The 23,999-nt window shown below is 40.6% G+C and overlaps 1 protein-coding gene across 10 annotated transcripts in view; it reads left to right on the top strand.

Annotated features, from left to right (window-relative positions):
• The window catches only part of pign (phosphatidylinositol glycan anchor biosynthesis, class N), a 136,251-nt gene that overhangs the window by 69,406 nt on the left and 42,846 nt on the right, over positions 1 to 23,999 (top strand). For all 10 annotated transcript variants that reach the window (XM_069910757.1, XM_069910780.1, XM_069910764.1 and 7 more), the window contains exons 12-15: positions 1,785 to 1,840; positions 13,507 to 13,585; positions 20,185 to 20,367; positions 20,563 to 20,705. In XM_069910757.1, the coding sequence (XP_069766858.1) occupies positions 1,785 to 1,840; positions 13,507 to 13,585; positions 20,185 to 20,367; positions 20,563 to 20,705 (461 nt within the window). The remainder of the gene's footprint in view (positions 1 to 1,784; positions 1,841 to 13,506; positions 13,586 to 20,184; positions 20,368 to 20,562; positions 20,706 to 23,999) is intronic.

The raw sequence follows: 23,999 nt of genomic DNA, 5'->3' as shown, positions 1-23,999 counted from the left end.
AAGAAAAGGTACAAGGACTGCCTAAAGAAATCTCTTGGTGCCTGCCACATTGACCACCGCCAGTGGGCTGATAACGCCTCAAACCGTGCATCTTGGCGCCTCACAGTTTGGCGGGCAGCAACCTCCTTTGAAGAAGACCGCAGAGCCCACCTCACTGACAAAAGGCAAAGGAGGAAAAACCCAACACCCAACCCCAACCAACCAATTTTCCCTTGCAACCGCTGCAATCGTGTCTGCCTGTCCCGCATAGGACTTGTCAGCCACAAACGAGCCTGCAGCTGACGTGGACTTTTTACCCCCTCCATAAATCTTCGTCCGCGAAGCCAAGCCAAAGAAAAAAGATACATTGATGTGGTTTTAAAATTCTTAAATAAGATATTCAAAAGAAAGGATACAGAGAGCTTGGAGGCATGGTGACCTCTCCCTTAATGTCAACGAAACAAAAGAGCTGGTCATTGACTTCAGGAAAGTGAATGGAGCACATGACCCTAACTGTATCATTAATGCAGAGATGGATATGATAGAGAGTTTTGTTTCTTTTTGTAAACATCATCAACGATTTGTTCTGAAATATATTCATGCTGTGATGAAGAAAACACACCAGTGTGTCTAATTCCTCAGATGCAAAGGAAATTCAGCATATCCACAATATTTCTTAACAGTCCTTGTCAATACACTTGAGAAAGCAACCCTGCCCAAATGCCCAAGACCAAAAGAAATCACACAGTTGTGAATGCAACTCAGGCCATCACACATCCAGCCTCTTCCCACAACCATTTCCCCCCCCCCCCACCAAATTAACTCTTCCTGCTGCCTCAGCAAAATGGCCAACATCCCAAAGGACTCATTTCACCCTCTCAGTTTGAGCAGGAAATGCATGTTGGAAAACATGTTCCATCAGATTCAAAGATGGCTTTTTACGCTATTATCAGAGTTGAATGGATCTCCAGCATGCAAGAGATGATCTGTTCTCACAAGACTGCATCAGTGTGCATCTTTCACTATTTACCTGCACATTTTTTGGTTCAACTCTTAAATACTATATTCTGCACTTTTATTTTTGCATGTGCTTTTGCACTGAAGTATGAGTTGATTTACCTAGATGTAGAACACAACCAGGTTTTTCACTGCATCTTAGTACATGTGACAATAATATACAATTCAATATCAGCTTGTGACTGACCCTAATGTTAACCTATCCAACTAACAGAAATGGCTCCTATCACGTGACGTATTTGTTTCATTGAGATTGCTTGTCATTTTTTTTAGAACTTCAGGAGATATTGATTGTTTACAGGTAGACCCCCTCATTGTTGGAATCTGTCCAATGGGTGTTCCTTGCATCCAGTCTTGAGCAGTCATATCCTTCCTCAAAGAAGGAGACAAAAGCTTTGTGGATGATTCTGTGTGTGATCTCATGAAAGCCCTACAAATTCACAGCAAGACACTGTGAAACATTTGCATGAGGTTATTAATATACAAGAAGCCTGAACATTGTACAATATAGGAAGTTTTTTTTTAAATATTCTCTCTTTTGATACCAACATGCAGCAAAATAACTTGTTTATCATCCCTAGCAGGTAAACTAGAAAAGTGCTGAAACAGAATGCAAGGCAGACAGCATTGGGAAGAAAAATGTACAGTGCAAGCTGCAACTGGTGGAGGATTGTGGGAAGGGTGTTACTGTGTTATTATTGGGGTTTTACAGTTTGCATTGTGTGAATGCCAGAAAACCTTTGGTTGTGGAGCTTGGCAAGTTGAAGGTTTTAATTTATTTTTTTCAGGTTAAGATGACTCTCAAGAAAGAAACCACTCTGTCCTTCTTGTTTAGTCCTTTCAAGTAAGTTGATTCCCTTTTCAAGAGTGTTAATCTGTTATTTTTTCTGTTGTGCATCCTATAGTTTTTCCATGTGTTTTGTTCCATGTTGGCAATGCTTCGTGGCCAAGCTTAGTAGCAGATACTCTCTATCACCAGTCATCAGTCCATTTCCCTCTTGCTAATATACAAAATCTGTTCACATATTTTCTTTGTGTGACCAGAATGTATGGCTAATGAATTTCATTTTGATTTTACAGCTTTGTGTATGAAGTTGCTTCAAAATTGCCATGCAAAGGTGGCAGGGGGTAACAAGGTGCTGGCGGAGGGGAGAAAGTCTAGAACTGAGCAGGATTTCTCTGATGGTTGATCATTTCATAGACAGAACAGGACAGGTAATAGGGGGATGAAGGTGAGGAAGATAATCAGAACACCTGCTAGTTGGGGTGAGTGGGCAACAGTGAAAGCGAATAATAATATTAGTAAAGAAAGCGGTCAAGGCAAAAGAAGTTGAAAATGGGAATTAAGAATGAAATGGGTGGATGTAAATATCAGGGAGAGAAATAACTAGTAGTGAGAGGTAAAGGAAGTGGACATAGTAAAGGCAAAAGGATTCACTCAAGTGTGAATGAATGGCAGACTGCACTTGGCATAGAGGTAATATTTGCTGGTTGACAGCGTATGAGTGGTGTGGGTATCTGTAGTAGCCCATTTGGAATAGATGAGGATCAGCTTGACTGAGCTCATGGAAAGAGGAAAAATTGTGTCGGGTTGAATTTCAAGTTGATGTTTAATTTATCATCCAATTGGACAAGTACAACCTGATGAAAGAGTATTCTCTGGTTGTTGCAGGGAAAGAATCAACTACCGACACCAGGGTAACTCTTCGGAAGAGTTTTATTAGCAAGATATCTTGGAGAGCATGCCCAGCACCCAGCCTGAGCTTGCTCTGCTCACAGCCAGCTTTAACAGAGTTTATATACAATAAATGGCAGTGCATTCCTGCATGTGGGCTTCCTGTTGCAGTCAACCTGACAATAGTTTATCATTGTCAACATTTGGCAATAATTTAATTATCGTTTTACAAAATTCCAAAGCTTATCATGTCTGCAGATAAGCGTGTCTGCAGATAAATCACAACTTTGAGGTTCCCTGCCTCCACTTAAGCAGTATGCAACTGAATATATATGTTCTTGTAAGTAACTTATGGGTGAACCCTTAACCCTTTGTGTTCAGATTTTCCTCCACATTGGTCCTCTGTGCAAAACATGCAAACACACAACCAAACCTAACACACATGCAGACAAGTGAGATATATTATATGTATATAATTTTTATATAAATTATATGCATACAGAACAAATATGCATATATAAAAATAAATTTGAGGAAGCATTGCAATATTAAATGGGTGAGTTAGGAGAAGAAACTGTCTCTTGTGACAAGGTTAGAGGTCAGACTGGGTCTGCTGTCTCGGTTCTTTGTGATACGAGAGGAAGTGAAGGGACTGGATGATGAAAGAATGATAACTGAAGTTGGTAAAGTGAATATCTGGTTGCTGTGTTATGCATTCTGTTTGAAATTATGAAGTATGCAAATTCTTCAAGATTCATTGAAATGCATGCTCAGTTTTATACTTTTTAGCATTCCTCATTTTTATAATTGAATAACAACTGGTGAATTCTCATAATTCATATAAATGTTTGGTTTCATGACCAGAACATTCTTATTGAGCAGTCACTCCTTCATACTATCAACTGTTTGGTTTTGCAGCCTGTTTCTACCAAATACATAACAATGTTAAGAAGCAGTACAGAAACTCATTTTATTAAGATGTATTGGGGTTTTAGCAAACAATATGATTTCTGATATTTTGTTTTGACAGTCATAGGAGTGGAATAGTTGATGATAGATCACATAACCTGAAAATGTTTCTCAATTCAGACATAATGAGATCGTATCAGCTTGTGACAGACATCTATTGTGGCAAAGAATGTATGTAAAGTTTACTGCATTGGAAAGCTGTCCAACACAGATTGTATTGCTGTGGCAGTGTCAGGAGGTGCTTTCTCTTGAGACAAAATTAGTAAATCATTTGTTGCTCTTTGGAAATTAAGACCTAACCGCCAGCTGGAAATCCATACTGTGGATATATAGAGACTGATGAGAAAATCTCTGACAGAGGCAAAATTGACACAACTTATTTTTGCACCATTAAAGGAATACTTGTATTTCTGTGGTGCTTTTTGTGTCCTGGACACATGTTGAAAAATGTTTGAAACCAACCATAGAAAATAATGAGGTAATATAACAATATAAACCATTGAGAAACAAAAACTGCTAGAATCTTGAGGAAAGAAAGAGAAGCTGCAGGGACTTGGCAGGTTAGCAGTATCTATTGGAGAGGAATGAATAGTCAACATTTTGGGCCTGGATTCCTTTTTGAGATGCTGGCAGATGGGGTGGAGCTTTGGAGTCAGAATGAAAACTATTGGGAGCAGTGATGGACAGAGCATTCTTATGAGCTTCTTTTAAACTGCAGCACCTGGGTAGCCCTCCTGGAACCCAGGTGCTATTACTGGGGCAAAGGGTTTGGAAGCACCTTTTAAATTGCAGGGGGATCAACCCATTAAATCGCCAAGGTGGCGATTTAAGGGGGAATCTGCCCCTGCAACGGCGCGTCATGTACTCACCAAAAGTACTGCCGGATGTTCGGATGCTGGCTGCCTGGTGACGCTTGCACACAAGCGCTGATGTCCCCGGAATAAGCAAGTCAGTCATTTACGTTTTAAAATCGCCCGTGGATGTGACCGAGGTAAGTTTAACTTGGTTCCCTGACTACCTCTGAGGAAGGTCAGGAACTCACTTGGATTCTGACGGGCTTGACCAGGTCAGACCCTTTCTAACTGCCACATAACTGGGGCACTAACCTGTCAAATTGTCTGGTTAACCCCATTTTACACATATATTTAAAAGGGCCTATTGAAGATCCTGGGTGGGCTGAACTGGAAGTGGAGCTGGAAACCACATGGAACAAAACAATGGTGGTGAAGACATGTTGACGAACCAATGTTGTTTGGTGAATAACCTTTGTCAAAGACCCAAGAGAGAGCTCCTTAACATATTTTCAAACTAGCTCCATAGGATCTTGAATCTATTGGAAAGAGCCTCGCTCTAATTTCATATCTGACAGCAACCTGTTGTAGGTATTTTGACCAGGGCAACTCATTCAGAGCTTGAAATTATGCTTGAGATTTCAGTTCAATAAATAGCTCATTCAAATGATTTCACTTAAGGTAGTTTTGCAGTGCAGTCACAGCTTGTTTTTGAGATCTAAATTCTGGAGTGGGTCTTGAACCTTAAGACAATAGTGCCAACAGCTGAGCCAAATATGTCCATGGAAGTTTAGATTTGAAAATATTAATTGAATTTGTTTTTCTCAAAATGACAAGACTAATTGCCAATTCTCATTTAAAGAACAGTTAGCATTATGATCTAAGTGCCAGTTTTGCAGCAGCTACATTGTCTTTGCTTTATTTAAATACAAACCAGAACCAACGTCCCCTATTAGCATAACAGTCATGCGACTGCTATTTCACCTCAAGGAAAACAATCAGCACTTGTGCTGTCAGAACTCAAGACATGCATGTGAAACAAAATCTTCATGAACGCGGCTGGTGCTTTAATATCATCAACAATATTTGTGGCTTGTTTAACAATTTCTTAGTTTTGTTCTGATTTTTGACTGACCAAAGCTCGATCATCATTAAACAAGATATATTTTGAAACCAATGTGTTTTCTGGGTGTTTTTGTTCGCCTGTACTACCTTTCCCATCCCAGATATAGTTAAAATTTGGAAGTTTGTTTCTCACATGATACATGAGTGTTCCCTCATGTATTCTGAGCTTCACTCATATTCAATAAATTGACATTTATGTAAGGTTTTTCATGTGTGTAAGTGAGAGTTCTGATTGAGTCATGCGACTTCGAGTTGCCACGTTTTGAGTCATTTTCTGAAGGCTTCAAAAAAAATTCTATTCATAGATGCTAATTCATTCAATATATTTCATGTGGAGATAGATGTGTATTTGAAAGATTGAAGGTTACACAGAATAGAAGAGGTGCTGAGGCTTGCACAGGTCAGTAATGATCATGTTGATCACAGTGTTTTTGTATCTAGTGCTCCCTGACCTAGATTTAACTACTTTAAGATAACCCCAGAATAGACACTTAAAATGTAGGTGTTGAGCTATGCTTGCTGCATAAGACTACCCCAAATTTGCCACTTACCGCTGAGAGCTTACTGCCCCAATAGTCCTTTACCAACCATCTCACTGAGCAGTGGAATATTGCTGTCACAATATTTTAAAAGCAAATTCCCAGTAAAGATTTAAATTTTATGAGCATATTTTAAAATAAAGCACCATTGGCTCTTTCGACAGGCCATTTAAAGCCTGTACAGAGCTGACGGCAGTCAAACTGGATGGATGGACCCTGCGGGGGAGCGCTGAGTTTCAGCTGTCCACCTGCTATTGCAAATGGCAATAGGTGTATACTGTTAGCTTAGTTTGGTGTGCTGTTATTTTATGGTTTGTTAGACAGGTTTATTTTGTTGTTTTAATATAACAAAAAGTATGTTTTAAGATTCCGATTTTATACTTGGCATACAAGACAACCCCTAGTTTTGGGGTGACATTTTTAAGATTCAAATACCATCTTATACGCCGACATACATGGTATCCCTTTCATTTCCTTTCTCTAACTTTTCTCATTAATCTATATGTCAGATGGTTCTTGGGGCATTCTGGCCTTGCCTTATCAAAGATATTCCCAACACTTTTTTTGTGCCTTAAAATTAACTTCTTTCTCTGTCCCACAAGGGGACTTGGATGTAGAATGTTGAATCTGTTTTTCTTGATGCCGCCTGACCTATTGAGTGATTCTAACATTTTTTTAATATATATTGGAGAATGTAAGGACATATCCATTCTTGTATAGATGAATTTTTAATCATTGTCATGTCTTATTTCTATCAAAAACTTCAAGTTCATGTGTATTGTCATACGATTATACAAGCACAATCCAAAAAAAAGCATTCTCTGGCCCTCTGTGCAAAAATTGCAAACAGATGTAAAACACATACAGACAAATGATACATATGCAGCACATGTATAAAAATAAGTAATTATTGTTTGATAAATAAGTTGAGTCTCAAGGTTTTAATCAGTTGTTCAGCAGTTTCGCTGCCCGTAGGAAGAAAGTTTTTCTCAGCCTGACGGTTCTGGCTCTGATACAGTTAGTTTCCGATTATCTGAAAGCCACTTTACCAAAATTACCAGTTATCTGCGAAAATTTTTAGCAGCGACGTGACATCACAAGTTGAAAAAAAGTTGATTTTTTTTTTACCTGGCTTGCTCAAATGGGACTCTGATGTGCTGTTAGCACCATTTTGAATCCAATGGAGCTCTTGTGAACTCAAGTATACTTAAGTTAAGAATTAAACTTTATTTCATGCTTGAATAATCTTCCCTTGTTCTTTGTTGTTGTTTTAACTGATGATACTCTACAAGTATTATGCCGATGCTGCTGAGTTGGGATTGGAGTGGGGACCTCAGGCTCCCAGGCAGGTTCCGAAATGGCAGTGGGGACCTCTGGCTCCCAGGAAGCTCTGGCCCAAGGGCAGCTGGGCTCAGCTGAGAGTGATCAGCATCAGGGTCTCCTGCAAGTTGGAGTCAGCGGATGAAGCGTTGTGAGCTCTGTTGAATAGGTGGTTGGGATCAGAGTTAAGAGTATGTGGCCAGAGCGTCGAGAGTTCCAATAGGACAGCAGCCGGAGCTAGGCTTCAGCTCAGCAGCCATGGTGTTGGGAACTCTGTTGGGTCAGTGACTGGGGCCAGTGTTCGGGTTGGTGGCCTTGGCATCAGGAGCTCCACTGAGTCGGCGGCCGGGACCAGGGCTGGAGTTTCCTGGGCAGGTTCCGCAACAGTGGTGGGGAGGTTTCAGGGATCCGAGTGGGAACTCTAGGCATCTGGGCAGGATTAGTGACAGCACTGGGGAGGTGTCATGGATCTGAGTGAGGACCTCGTGTGCCTGGGCACGTTCAGTGATGATGGTGGGGAGCTGTCGAGATCTGTGACGGCCGATAGAAGTATTCTGCTGCTTAAATTGGGCTGCAGATCAGGTTATCTGAAAAATGCATTTAACTGATACATGTCCAGTCCTGAGCATTTTGGATAATCGAAAACTTACTGTTCCTGTCTTTCTTTACCAACAGGAGCAGCTCAACGATGCTGCATACAGAGTAGTAGGGTCCTCAACGATTTTGTGAGCCCCCTTCAAACAACAATCCTGGTAGATCATGTCAATGGGGGTGGAGGGAGACCATTATTTTCCTGGCATTGATGGATAGCTTTTGAAATTGTGAATTCTGATTTATTTTTATTTGTTATTGTGACTTGGATCTTTTTATCATTTTATGTTTGTTTCCAACTGCGTGGCCTGCAATCTGTGTTGGTCTCTTAGCTGCTGAGCCCCTTGCTGGTCCACTGTTGTGGTCACCATCTTGAAAAGTCCTTCAGCCCCTGGGCAGAGGGAGGGAGGAGTTCTCTCTGTTTCTGGTACCCTGCTCCCTCAAATCCGCAACCCCTCGTGGCCGCTGCAAGCACAGGTGCTGCCATCTTGGGCATTGACCTCTGCAGTTGTAAGATTTTGCTTACAAACACCATTGGCTCCTTTAACAGGCCATTTGAAGCCTGTATGGTGCCGCCAGCTTTAGGACTTGGCAGTTGAACCCTTTGCCGCATGTCTCCACTTCCTATTCTCTTGGGTCTGTGATTTTTATTTTTACTTCAAATTCCACTTCAGACAAAAATTGGGGTTCATATCCCACTGCAATATTCAAGAAATCCTCTGTCGAAGGTACCATAATTTAGATGGCTTGCAAAACTGAAGCTCCATCTGGGTTCAAGTCTGAGCCCCCATTGCACAACACTGTAGAAGTCGACCATCTGGTCATAATCAACATAAAGTTTAAATGGCCGGATGGTTTTTTGTCTGAGCAGTTTTGATGCAAAGTCATCAAGTTTAAAGTGTTAACTGTTTTCCTCTCTCTTCACAAATGCTGCAAACCTGTAAAGAATTTTCAGCATTCTTAATTTTTATTTCCAATGATTACATTATTTTGTGCCTCTTCACAGACATAGAGATGTACATTGGTTGTTAACCAAATTATTGTTTCTGTGAGTTTGTTGTTGAATGTCTCCCGACTAACCATAAATTCCTCCAGGACTATCTGGCTCCACTATTGGAATGCCACTTTTTTTTTCTTGCACTAACTGCAACTGTGAATATTTGTCTATTCTTTTACATTTATTATCTCTTTTTCTGTCTTGGTCTGTTGTGGTCATTTTATTTATGCTATTGTAGTTTGCATATCTTATATATCAACTTGGCTGCAGCAAGTAAGAATTTTAGTGAATCCCTACATATCTGCAATTGTGCAAGGGCAATAATCATTCATCATCAAATAGGCATCTACTTTTCCAATGGTTCAACAGTTTATTGCCTGAGGACCCATTATTATGTTAGGAACTCCTTGAAAATTGTAGTGTTTCCCCCAGGAAAGAGCACTAAAAGTCCACGACAAGGGGAGAACTTAGCAATCACAAATATGTGGTGGATTATTAAAAAAATATATATATACATGTATGGTCCCACATTCATCAGTCTCCCAATAAATTGCTTTTGAAATGTCAGTTCTTATTCTTTTCAATAAGCACGCTTTATTAAAACTCTGCAAAGCCTGTGTCTTGTAAACAGCTTTCAGCAAAGCCTTGCTTGATTGAAGCTTTAAATAAATTGATGAAGTGTTTAAATACTGCCCAAGGATGTTTTTATTAAGGGAAGGTCAAGTGATCTGTGATCTGTTATGCAGTAACTCCTTGTGCTCTTCAAACGATTTCGATGAGTGATTGATTTTTGAAATATGGTCATGACACTAAAACCTTTTTTCTTTAAAAAAAATCCTTTTAGATGTTCAGAGACCCCTGAGGAAAGAAACACTTAAAGGAATCACAATGAATAAGAGTGCAACTTGCTATTGAACCTTCCAGCCTCAGCGAGCAACTATGTTTAAAAAATCTTTATATTAAATGTAAGACCAATGCTTGAAAATTTTGTTGAATCGAATGTATTAGCAGGTTCTTCAGCTTTAACTCACCATCTTTCCGTAAGATCTACAGACAGCTATGTGACATGAGGCACATGTGGCAAAGGATCAAGACCACAACTGATCACAAGTCAACCTTGTGAGTTAAGGACAATGATGCCTCCCTTCTTGATAGACTGAACATCTTCTATGCACAGTTAGATGAGAAAAACAGGATGATGCCGAAGAAAGCTCCATGTCCCCTTAATGAATGTGTCCCCATATAGCTGTGGTTGAGGTGAGGAGAACCCACACAAGGTGGCAGTACCAGACAATGTACCTGGTTGGGGACTGAAGCATTGCACAGTCCAATTGACAGAAATCTTCACAAACATCTTCAACACCTTACTGCAGCAGTCCATTGCTCCTGCAGGGTTCAAGACCGCCACTATCATCCTGGTACCCAAGAGGGTGACAATAATAGGCCTCCATGACTACCGCCTTATGGCACTGACAGCCACCATTATGAAATGCTTTGAGCATCTGGTGATGGAACGCATCAAAGCACACCCAGAAATACTGGATTCATTTCAATTTGCCTTTAGAAGAATCCAGTGCACAAATAATACTGTAGCCTTGTCCCTTCATGACCCACCTGGAGAATGACACTTCATATGCCAGACTGCTGTTCGTTGGCTTTAGCTCAGCATTTAATATGATTGTTTCCCAGAAGCTGATGGGGAAACTGTCCTCCCTGGGACTCAACACCCCTCTCTGTAACTGGATTCTTGATTTCTTAACTGAAAGACCACAGTCTTTCCAGGTCAGTAGCAGAACATCAAGCACTGTCATGCTGAGCACTGGCACACCTCAGGGATGTGTGCTCAGCCTGGCTCCTGTTCACGCTACTGACTCACATTGTATTGTCAGATCTAGCTCCAACAGTATCATCAGGTTTGCAGATGACACAACAGTAGTTGGCCACATCAGCAACAACGATGAGTCGCACTACAGAGAAGAGGTGGAAAATCTCGCGAAATGGTGTGAGAGAAACCACCTGAGTCCAACATGGACAAGACAAAGGAGATGATCGCAGACTTCAGGAGAAGCAGGAACGATCATCCTCCACTACACATCAACAACTCTGTAGTAGAGGGAGTGGAGAGCACCAAATTTCTTGGAATTGACTTAACCAGTGACCTATCATGGACAGACAATATCTCCTCCTTTATCAGGAAGGCGCAACAGTGACTGCACTTCCTGAGAAGACTGAAACAAGCAAGGCTACTGGCCAACATTATGTCAATCTTTTACAGGAGCTCTATTAAGAGTGTCCTGGCCGGCTGCATTAGTGTGGTATGGTTGCTGAAGAGAAATGGATCGGAGATCAACCATATGGTTATATGGTTAATAGTACATAAAGAGTGGCAGAGAGGTTCACTGGAGCCTCTTTCTTTCCCCCCCACTACCCCCATCACAGTGATCTACTGGGATCATTGTCTGAAGAGGGGGCACAAAAGCATTGAAGATCTCCTCCACTCCACAGACAGCATCTTTCAGCTGCTTCCGTTGGGAAAGAGATACAGGAGGATCAGAGCCAACACCAACAGGCTGTAGAACAGCTTTTTCCCACGGGTAGTGAGAATGCTGAACGACCAATGGAAAAACTGCTCTTACTCACCATCTGAGACTCTCATATTCAGGAAACAATATTATTTATATCTATGAATATTTGTCCTCCATATGTATTGACTGTATGTGTGTTATGTCTGGATGAGTGTCAGTGTGTTTAGCACTGAGGACCAGAGATCACTATTTTGTTGGGTTTTACTTTTGCAATCTGATAACAATAAACTCAACTCGACTTCCTCACACATGAACTACTAAGTCTGATGGTGTGATTGAGTAAAGCTTCAATTAAAAAACAAGTTATATTGTAAGAAATAAATAATTTTGAATTGGGTGGTGCAGGCATGGGCTTAGTCTTTTGCCAGTGGAATTGAATGGTAGATGATGGAAACTACAAGAGGAAATTTTTAAAAATATAAATATTATGTGGTTCATTTAAAATAGCTGAGGAGATAAAAAGAGAACATAAGAACTCGGAGAAGGAATAGCCATTTGGTCTGTTGAGCCTGTTCCACCTTTTAATAAGATCATGATTGAAATTGCTATGGATTTGGCTCCACCATACCTGCCTTTTTACCGTAACTCCTTATTTCCCTACTTTTCAAAAATCTGTCCATCTGTGTTTTAAATATATTCAATTATGTTACCCCCAATGCTTCCACAGATACCCCACTCCCTGGGTAAAGCAGTTCCTCCTCATTTTTGTTCTAAACCCACTCCCTTGAATCTGAAGGCTATTTCCTAATCTCACTTACCAGTTGAAACAGCTTTTCAGCCTATATCTATTCCTTTCATAATTTTATGTAAGATCCCCTCTCATACTTCTGAATTTGTATAGTACAGTCTAAAGCTAATCTCATCTCTGGAATTAACCTGGAGAACCTCCCTCCTCTGTACTGCCTTTAAAGCTCGTATGTATAAACAGATGCAGACTCACTAATAACGCTGTACAGTTGCATCAGGACCTCTTTGCTCTTTAATTACTTGAGCAATGAAGGCCATCATTCTGTTTGCCTTCTTGATAACCTGTTGTCCCTACAAATGAACCTTTTCTGATTTATGCACAAGCTCACTGCAAAACATCATGATGCAATCTTTCATTATTTAAGCAACAGTCTGATCTTTTTTCCAAATACCTTGTACTTACCAACATTGTACTCCATCTGCCAGATCTCCCCAGTCACTTAACCTATGTATATTTATTTCTCTGCAGTCTCTCTACATCCTCTCCACAATTTGTCTTTCCACTCAATTTAGTGTCATTACCAAAATTAGATACACTACACTTGGTTTCATCTTCCAATCATTTTTAATTAGTGAAGAGCATCTTGAATGAAGAAAGAGTTGGGAAGGTTGAGAAAGCACAATCCCAGATTTTAATACATTTGGCAGTCAGACATTCACATGACTATGTGGGAATGATTAAAATTGGAAGATTGTAGAGCTTGAGAGTTCGCAGATGTGGTACAAGAGAGTGAGGATTGGGAGGGATTTGAAAAACAAGATGGTAATTTTAAAGTTTTTTCTGTGTTGAGAGCCAATTTACGTCAGGGGTAAATGGCTCTTGGACTGAATAGACATGCAGGTAATAACGTTTTGCAATGATCCTCAGTAGCAGATCGGCTGAGGTAGAGGCAGAGTTGGCTGCTTTTGTAAAATGGAAATAAGTATTCTTCATGATTGGGTGAATGCTGGTGATTCCACAATTCACAGATCACTGTAAAATTTCCCTTCATGTGGTTGGAAGGTCACTTTTGGGTGAATGATTGCTGTAGTCTGGTTGAGCTTCACATTTGTTAGAGAGCAGGATCAAGTCAGTAGCCAGAGAATGAAGTATGTTACAGGGATTTGCATCTGTGAAAGGCAAATTCATTGAAAATTCAGTGTTTCCAATAATGAATTTTTTTTTAAATAGATCCCTTCCTCTTTCTAAAGTGCAGGATATGCTTCGAACAGTGAGATTATATATGCAGCACCATCAATATGAAAAAGCAGTAAGTATTCTGTTGAAAATGTAATTATTCACATTATGGAATTAAATTCACGTGGTGAACAATTTAAGCAAGGGACAATAGAATATCATTTAATATAAAAAATTAGCCAGTTTTGTCCTCTTTACTGGAAGACACTTAACTAAATAAACAAAAAAACGTCCATATTCAATTCATGATCTTAAAATATTGTTTATTGTTGATTAATATGTCACAGAACTTCAAAAACCTAAATGTATTAATCTTTTAACTTTATTTTTCAAGAAAAACAGTTGGATAAGCATCCTGCTGTATTTCTACTTAATTGTTTTATTCATTTGAGAGGAATGAGATTGGAAACTGACAAACCAAATGTAGAAAATTACAAGTTGGACAGCATCTATGGTGGTGGGAAGGCTGATAGATTACCTTGCCTGATCTGTCTGGAGAGTATTTGTAAATAGAAAAAAAAAATGAAAGACGACAGAGAGAAAGATTTTAACAAGATGGAACTGTGAGATGCAAAACAATGCTTATGTGGACAGAGAAAGCAGAGTTGATGTTCCAAGTTGATGATCTTTCACCAGATTGGCCGCCTCTGATGCAAACCCAAATTGAATCCCGAGAGCTGTAATATGTCCAGTTAGAAGATGATTTGCTATTTCTTGAGCTTACCTTAGGCTGGAACAGAGCAAGAGGCCAAAGACAAAGCAGTCAGTCACAGTGGGACTGAAATATAAAACTAAAGTGATAGCTCAGGGCCAGACTGTACACTGAACCAAGATTTTCTACAAAACAGTCACTCAGTTTATGTTCCGCTTTTTCATTGTAGAGACCATACAGTGAACACCAAATGCAATAACCAGAATTGGATGGAGTATCAATTGATCAATAATTGACCCAAAACTTTGGCCTTGTTTCATGATAGAACAGCTTCAATAAAGAAACAGAGAACCATAGAACACAGAAACAGGCCTTTCAGCCCTTCTAGTCTATGCCAAACAATTATTCTGCCTAGTCCCATTGACCTGCACCCAGTCCATAGCCCTCCATACCCCTCTAATCCATGTACCTTTCCAAATTCTTATTAAATATGAAAATTGAACCTGCAATCACCACTTCAGTTGGAAGCTTGTTCTCCATTTGCACCACTCTCTGAGTGAAGAATTTTCCCCAAATGTTCCGCTTAAACTTTTCCCCTTTCACCCTTAATCCATGACCTCTGGTTTATATCTCCCCTACCCTCAGTGGAAAAAAAACCAACCCACATTTACTCTGTCTATACCCCTCATAATTTTTAAATACTGTACCTCTGTCAAATCTCCCATTATTCCTCTATGCTCCAGGGAATAAAGTGCCAATCTGTTTAACCTTTCTCTGTAATTCAGTTCCTGAAGTCCCGGCAACCCGCTAGTTAATCTTCTCTGCACTCTTTCAATCTTATTGATATCTTTCCTGTTGTTAGGTGTCCAAAACTGCACATAATCCTCCAAATTGGGCCCCACCAATGTCTTAAACAACTTTACCATAACATTCCAACTCTTATACTCAATACTTTTATCAATGAAGGCCATTATGCCAAAGGCTCCATTTACAATCCCATCTACCTGTGATTCCACTTTCAGATAATTATGTATTTGTATTCCCAGATCCCTCTGTTCTACCACATTATGCCTTACCATTTAATGTGTATGTCCTTACTTGGTTTGTCCTTCCAAAATGCAACACCTCACACTTGTCTGCATAAATCACATCTGCCATTTTTCAGCTAATTTTTCCAGCTGGTCCAGATCCTTCTGTAAGCTTTGAAACTCTTCCTCAGTGTCCACAACACCTCCAATCTTAGTGTCGTCTGCAAACTTGCTGATCCAATTTACCACATTATCATCCACATTATTGATATAGGTGACAAATAACAATGGTCCCAGCACTGATTCTGAGTCACAGGCCTCCACTACCATTCTCTGGCTTCTCCCATCTAGCCAATGTTGAATCCAGTTTACTTCCTCACCATGAATACCAAGTATCTGAGCCTTCCTGACTAACTTCCCATGTAGGACCTTATCAAAAGTGTGACTAAAGTCCATGTAGTCAACATCCACAGCCTTTCTTTCATCAATATGCCTTGTAACCTCCTTGAAAATCCTAGGTTAAATACAACCTACCATGTTGATTATCCTTAATTAGTGTCTGACTATCCAGATACTTCTACATCTTATTTCTTAGAACCCCTTCTAATAACTTATCTACTACTGGTATCAGGCTCACCAGCCTGCAGTTTCCAGGATTACTTTTGGGGCCTTTTTTAAACAACAGAACAACTTGAGCTACTCTCCAATTCTAAGTATTTATGCCAGAGCCCTTGCAATTTCTACATCATCCTGCCTCAAGATCTGTGGGAATAGCTTGTCTGGCCACCCTTATTTGGTTTAAGACAGCAAGCACTTCTACTTTAATCTGTATAGGTCCCATGACCTCACTGCTGGTTTTTCTTAGTTTCTTAGGCACTGTACAAGTTTCCTTAGTGAATACATAGCTGACCACTCTGATCTTCAAGCGGACCAATTTTGTCTTTTGCTCTTAATATACCTATATAAACCCGTAGGATTTTCCTTCACATTGTTTTTTCTTGCATTTTAAAAAAAAACTCAATTACCCCATTTGCTCTGTGTTGCCTGTACCTGCTATGCACTTCTCTCTTCTGAATCAGATCTTCAATATCCCTTGAAAACCAGTTTCCCATGGCTTTTAACTTTGTCTTTAATGCTGACAGGAGCATGCAAACTCTGTACTCTCAAAATTTCACCTTTGAAGGTCTCCACTTACCTCGCACATTGTTGCCAGAAATCAACACCCCAATCCACATATTCTAGATGCTTTCTCATTTCCTCAAAATTTGTCTTTCTCCATTTTAGAATCTTAACCCGAGGAACAGACCTATCCTTCTCCATAATTAATTTGAAACTAATGGGATTTTGATCACTGGACCCAAAATATTCCCTGCACACACATCTTTCACATATCCTGTCTCATTCCCTAATAGAACTCTCGCTAGTTAGTACCTCTTTCTTGATTGAGGAAACTTTCCTAAACACACGACAAAGCCCTTTTACAATATGGGAGTCCCAGTCAATATGTGGAAACTTAAAATCCCCAACTCTCACAACTTTGTTTCCTGCAGCTGTTTGCTATCTCTCTACTGATTTGTTCCTCCAATTCTCGCTGACTATTAATAATAACTTATTACTTATAATACAGCCCCATGAATGAGGTCATACCTTTCCAGTTCCTCAGCTCGACACATATACCCTCAGTAGACGAGCCCTCTGGTCTGATGTTAGAGCACTGCTCAGGGATATTTTCCCTGATGAGCAATCCCCCTCCTCTCCCCACCACACCCCTCCCCACCCTCACTGCTTTATTGTTTCTGAAACAATGGAAGCCCATAACATTGAGTTGCCAGTCCTGCTCCTCCTGCAACCAAATCTAACTAATGGCCAAATGTCATAATTGCACATGCCAATCCATTCTCTAAACTTGCCTGCTTTTTCGATAATACTACTTGCATTAAAAAAGATGCATCTGAGAAAATTTCCAGCATGTACAACTCTTTGATTTCTGACATTGTATGCACTCTGCTCTGACATCCTAGTTCCCATCCCCCTGCAAATCTAGTTTAAGCCCTCCGTAGCAGCACTAGCAAACCTTCCCACAAGGATATTAGTCCCCTCCAGTTCAGATTCAAACTGTCCTGTCAGAACAGGTCCCAGCTTCCCTGAAAGAGCCCAGTGACCCATATACCTAAAGCCCTTCCTCCTGCACCATCTCTTTCGCCACATGTAAAGCTGCATTATCCTTGTAGCCATCCTGAGATCACAACTTTAGAGGTCCTGTCTTTCAACTTAGTGTCCAATTCCCTGAACTCTGTTTGCAGGACCTCATCACCATTCTTACGCACATCATTGGTCCCTACATGGACCACAAGATCTGGCTGCTCACCCTCCTGAGAATACTGTGAACTTTACCTGCGATAACTCGGTTCCTAGCACCAGGGAGACAACATACCGTCTGGGATTCTCAATCCCTTCTACAGAACTTTTTAATCTGTTCCCCCACCCCCATGGAATCCCTTACACTACAGCTCACCTCTTCTCCATTCCTTTCTTAGCCACAAGGCCAGACTCCGTGTCAAAGACTTGAGACCTGATCACTGTGGCTTGTCGCAAATTGGTCTTGTGAAGAAATTCCCAGTTAATTACTGTGGCAGTTATCACTTTAAATCAATCACTGGAATGGAAGAATAGGAGGATGCTTCACAACCTCTTGAATCTGTTACTTAATTTAATTAGATTGTTGTTGGTCAGTTAAATTGGCTCACCTTCATTGCTTATCTCATTCAGAAGAGGGTTAATAGATTATTGTTTTGAAGTGACCCATCCTCACTCCACCCAAGGAATTTCACAGTCTTTCAAAATGTGCTCCCTGACACCCTGCAGTCATTTAACACTAATTTTTAAATTTATGCCTTATTGATTATTCTGAGCATCTCAGTTTGATTAATATGTTTCCTACCTTCATAATTTAACACATTTGGCCTCCTTGTAATACCTGTAGTTTCTGTGTGGACTAAATAGGATTCAAAAAAATTTTTGTTTGAAATTGAGAGGTGTATCTGTAATTTACTGACTGACTTATCTATCTTTCTCAATTTTGTGCCATTATACTCTTAATGAGGCATTTGACAAGTGAAGTTAGTGCATGGAATGTAGTCATCGACTAAATAGGTAGACTGGGATGAAGATGTGAAGCTTCAATGATTTACCAGTAAGGTTCCACTTGTATCCTCTGAAAAAATAAGATTTGTGCAAGTGAAATTGAAATTGCTGTGAAAGGGAAATGGTTTAATAAAAAGGCCAAGGGACCAACTCCTGCTGTCAATGTACATTAAAATATGCATTGATCTGCTAATAGGTCTTCTGCTTGATTGAAGCATTGCTGATTTAATTCTTTTCTGGCCAATGCTAAGATGCTGCTCACTCAACATGACTTTGTTTCTTCTGGGTTCTTTTTGTTTCTTTTGAGTCCCATGGATGCACCTTGACAATGAAGGACCTAATAAATTCCCTACTTTTCTGACTCTTATTCAACTTGGGCTATAGATCAGTGGATTGGAGGTTTTTCAGCGAGAGGATTAGCTCCATTATTGCTGTGTGCAAAAAAAAAACTTCAGCATGGGGAGGGTCTCTTTGATCGTTCTAACAAATTAAGTATTTTGGCAAAACATCTACAGGTACACAATCCTTTATCTGGAACTCTTGTGGGACAGGGTGCTCTGAATTTTGGATTTTTCTGGATTTCAGAACAAAAGCCAGCTGCCCCAGATTTAAGCCCACCCGAATTGTGCTGCCGTATCCACCCCCTTCCAGTCGGGCTGGTGTCTCTCTCCCCTTTGCCCATCCAAGTCGTACTGGCGTCCTCTTCCCCCCCCACCCACCCGAGTCACGCTGCCATCTCTCTCCTCCCCACCGCCCGCCCGAGTTGTGCTGCCGTCTCTCTGCCCCCTTGCCCACCTGAGTCACGCTGCCGTCTCTCTCTCCTCCCCCCTCACCCACCCGAGTTGTGTTTCTGTCTCTCTCTCTCCTCCCCCTCTACCACCCGAGTCGTGTTTCTGTCTCTCTCTCTCCTCCCCCTCTACCACCCGAGTCGCCCCCCCCCCCCACCGCTGTACCAGCACCAGGAAAAAAAATGCTGGTTTTTGGAGCTTTCTGGACTTTAGATGTCCGGATCAGGGATTGTGTACCTGTACAGACAAGCCAAACAGAACATAGTATGGCAAATGGAAACAACTTGGTATTCCCTTGTTCATCACAGTTCTATCCACCTGACAAAAAACATGTTTGTTACTCTTTGTGTAGTGGCCTCCAAGAGTACACAGCTTCCACTGTATGTGCCAAAATCTATATAATGATACTATTATGCAGTTTAGATCATTACACATTTTAGAAAAAATATATTCAATATAACAGGCACAAAGAAATGGTGGTGCCTCTGTATTCTGTTACTTATCAGATAAACAATGAAGCATGAAGTTCTGCTTTGCTCTGGGAGGATTTTCTCATCGTTTATTTCAGTTGAAAAAAAAATGAGACTGAATAAAGTAAGTGAGTCAAGAGTTTTGTAATGAGAATACTTATACATTATTCTGCCAGTATCTCAAATAATTACGTCATGAAGTCAAGAGGACTATAGCATGAAATTAGTTCATTGACCCAACAAGTCCAATCTGACCATCAACTACCCATTTATACTATTTTTTGGTATTCTTCCCACATATTTAAGCTTATGTACTCAGGGAATTTGTTGAAATAGGCCCTCGAGTCTGCACTGCCTTTGAATTAGATCAGAGCTGATGTATCTCAGTATCCTTTTTCCACAAAATTTCCTTTAAATGTCCTAAAATGTCTTGGAAATAAAGTTAACATAATGGAAGGAATAATTTCAGTGATAATCTGGCAATATTTTGGAAGTGAAACGGATTCTTATCCATATTGATAGTTTCGGCTTTTGACAATTTTCTTTAACATTGAAAGAGTTTTCATTCATAATATTATTTTCTATTGCAGATCAAGCTTTGCAAGTTTCTGATAAAACTTGGTCTGGAAGGACTCTCTTATTATCATACCTATGATCGTGTCTTCTTAGGGATTAGTGTAGTTCTTGGATTTTTGGGCTGGATATCCTATGCTTTTGTGTTGATTATCAAATTCCACACAAGATTAGCCAGACCAATCTCCAAACTGGACAAGGTAAGTGAAAAGTATTAATGGATTGTTAAAAAAAATGGACTCCAGTCTTGTTTCCATATGCATCAGAGAGCAAAATTATATACATTTAGTCAGTGCAAATGCTTCCCTGATTGCTTTTTCTGCTCTGGATTGTGCAACTTCAGAGACTTTGCAGGCTCTAATGTAAAATTGTGCTGTATTCCATGTATTTCACAGCTGTCGACTGGCAATCACCTTCCTGTGATATTCATCGGAGCTGGTGTAATGATAACATTATTTCTGCTGATTCAGAGCTGTCCATGGACCTATTATATTTATTGCTTGCTTCCAGTCACAGTGTGGTATGCAGTAATAAAGGAGTAAGTGGTAAATAATTTAGATCCTGTTGTCAAATTTGTGATACTTCATTACAGTGGACAAGTGCAAAGAATTGTGTTGAAGGATGCATACAGACATGTAAAAGTTTTCAATTTTTTTTATTGGACCTGGTTTACTATCTTGGCACATTGATACATTTGTGGATGAATGGTAAAGTATTTTATGCTGCTGTTTTGAACAGCAAGTTTCTTTATACGTACATTACAACTCTAATTATCTGAAATTCTCATTGATCCAAATTTTTTTTGTGGGAGAAAGTGGGTGTAGAGCTCGTCGAAAGAATAAAAGACTTGTTGATCCAAACCAAGGCTTTTATTAGCAAAAGACAGGAGCTCTTCACAGGTGGCCGACCAGTCCGGAATGATCCGACCTGGCTAGGGACACAACCCTTTAAGGCCCAGATGATAGGCGTGGCTTTGCTCTCAGCCAATCGCTGTAAGCACAGTCTAGATACAGTAACTATATACACTATGTACATTGGTGATAGATCTGTACTATCACAGTGGGTTTGTAAAATCTGTCTGTGGAATGCTGGTCACCCGAGAGGGAGACAGAGATCCAGAAAGGGGAGTGTTGTTGTCGGAGATGGACCGTGAATTTGGGATCGGGGTGGTAGTTGGCAGCAGAGTGCAAAAAGTGGACGAGCCCATCATGGGTGTATGAGGCAGCCCTGATATAGTCGTCAATATAGTGGAGGAAGCGTTGAAGGGCTGTAGCAGCACTGATTTACAAAGTTTTCACACAATTAAAGAATTCACTAACTCGTTTCTTTCAGTACAAAATGGAGTCGACTCTCTTTATTCACTTCAGACACTCCTCTGGCTTTTTCATCTCTACAAACACCACCTGGCCAAACCCTTCTGACCTTTTCATTGGATCTCTGCCACATGGATGATCCTGATGCTCTCATTCTCCTCTCCTGCTTCCAAGATCCAACCCATGTATGAAGCTATATGCACGCTATTACCTCTGTGCATTGCCTCGGATACATCATCAGTGAGACTGGCATTGCTCCTGATGCAGGTTAGTATGCAACGGTGACAGTCCCCTCCAGCTTCCGAGCCATGCAAGGAAGCGACTGAATGGATGTGTCCCACTACGTAACAATCTGGAGGACTGACAGTCCGGCCCAACCTCAAACAGCAAGGGAGGCGGTGTATGTTCCAACTGGTACGGGTGCGACTGGTCCTCTGACTCTGCCCCGATGCAGAACCTGGACCATCAATATACGCCGGCTTCATCCTGTTGATGGAAACAGTGTCAGTTTTTCCATTCCTGTCTATCACAAAAGTCTTCGGGTGGCATTGTAAGATCTCAAAAGGACCATAGTAAATGGGCTGAAGTGTTTTGTGAACAGCATCATGCCAAAGAAACTCATGAGTACAACCTAGTAAATCATCCGGCACATACACTGCAAGGGTCACTTGTCACGCAGCAATAAGTCTGAGTAATCTTATGTTTTCCTGAAGATGAACAACACAAGTAGCCGGATCATAGAGTGTTTTGTCTGGACTTGGATTCACAAACTCACCTGGCAAGGTCAATGTTCCATATACTAGCTCTGCCACTGAACATCCAAGATCAGCATTTATTGCAGTATGCATGCCAAGGCGAACCATGGGCAAATGTTCGCTCCACGTAGATGCATCACCACCTGTTGTTTTAATTTGGCAATGGAAATGCTCAGCGAGGTCGTTGGCCAGTGGATGGTAAGCCACAGAGGAACCCAAAAGATAAGTGAGTGCTAGGAACAATGCTGAATCAAACTGAGACCCTTGATCTGTTGTAATAGTGCCTGGAGTACCGAAAGATGGAATCCAATGATCCACAATAGCCCATGTGATTGTCTCTGCAAAGATGTTAGTATCAGGAATGACCTGCCATCTGGTTGTCCAGTCCTCCCACATAAGCAGATAACTATTTCCCTGAGATGGCAGAAGAATGCGTACCAAGTCCAGGTACGTGTGATGGAAATCCAAAGCTTGGTCCTTGATCAAAAGCCAACATCCAGTTAAACGTGAGGCCAGGTGAACTGTTCTGTAATCAATTTGACTAGGATGATAGAGATTATGAAGAGACTCAAAAATATCCCATCTCACTGTTGCCATCACAAAAGGCCTTAGTTTTCCTGTGGAAAAATCGCAGATCAACTTTTCACCTGATGTATCTCATCCAGGGTCACTTCTTGAAGATGGGGACCAGAATTGATCCAGTGATATCAGATGAAATTAGGATTGATGCGCTGTGCATGAGCCATTGTGGTGAAATCAATGGTAGTAGACATATGTAAGGCCTCAATCTCGTGCCTGGATAGGGCATTGGCCACAGCATTCACCTTCTCTCAGATGTGCCATTTGTCTGATGAAAATTGGAAGATGAAGTCCCAGAGCTGAATTTCTCTTGGCGAGTAGAAATGTGTGCTTGTTCTTGCGGTATGAGTAAGAGGCTGGTTGTCTGTATAAATGGTGAAAGGATGACCGTCCAACAAAAAGCAGAAATGATTTGCTGTGAGATAAGTAGCTAAGAGTTCTCGACCTGAATTGGTGACAGCTTGGCTGAAAAAATGCAAGAGGTTCCAATTGCCCACGACTCATTATTCTAACATTGCTCATGTATCTGTGGTAAGAGAGAGCAAGGCATTGTGCTTTTGAAATACAAACATCGTAGGATTCGCAAGCTTAGTCTTTGCATAGTTAAAAGCATGAATGGCATCATTCCCCAAAGTTGATGCTCTTTTGAAAATGGACTTGTTAGATCCTTTCAGTTGTTCAGTAAGCAGTAATAAAGATGCTGTGGCATTCGGCAGGAAATGGCGATAGAAATCATCCCTAAAAAACGTCTCAACTGGCCAAACACAATGGGTGTAGGAAACTCAAATTTCTCGTAGTTTCAATTCATTGGGAAAAATAACTCCATGACCCAAAAATATAAGATCAGCAACATCAAAAACACATTTACTGGGATTGATCACAATCATCAAGCCTCTGAAACAATGAGATAAGGTGACGCTTGTGCTCCTCTTCATCCACGCTCACAACAAGAATATCATTGATATAAGTAAATGCAAAATCAAAGCCGGTGAGTATGTGGTCCATAAACCGCTGGAGTGTCTGAGCTGCATTCCACAGACTGAATGGCATTTGCAAAAACTCAAATGTGCTGAGGGGTAATTAATGCCGTCTTGGAAACATCAGAAGACTCAACTGGAATCTGATAATAAGCACATACGAGATCTATTAAAAAAAAACTGATGCAGGTAAGTACGCGACCATGCC

This window comes from Narcine bancroftii, chromosome 1, assembly GCF_036971445.1.
Source record: "Narcine bancroftii isolate sNarBan1 chromosome 1, sNarBan1.hap1, whole genome shotgun sequence".
NCBI lineage: Eukaryota > Metazoa > Chordata > Chondrichthyes > Torpediniformes > Narcinidae > Narcine > Narcine bancroftii.
The sequence above is the reverse complement of the archived record's forward strand: the minus strand, read 5'-3'. Positions and strand labels throughout refer to the sequence as shown.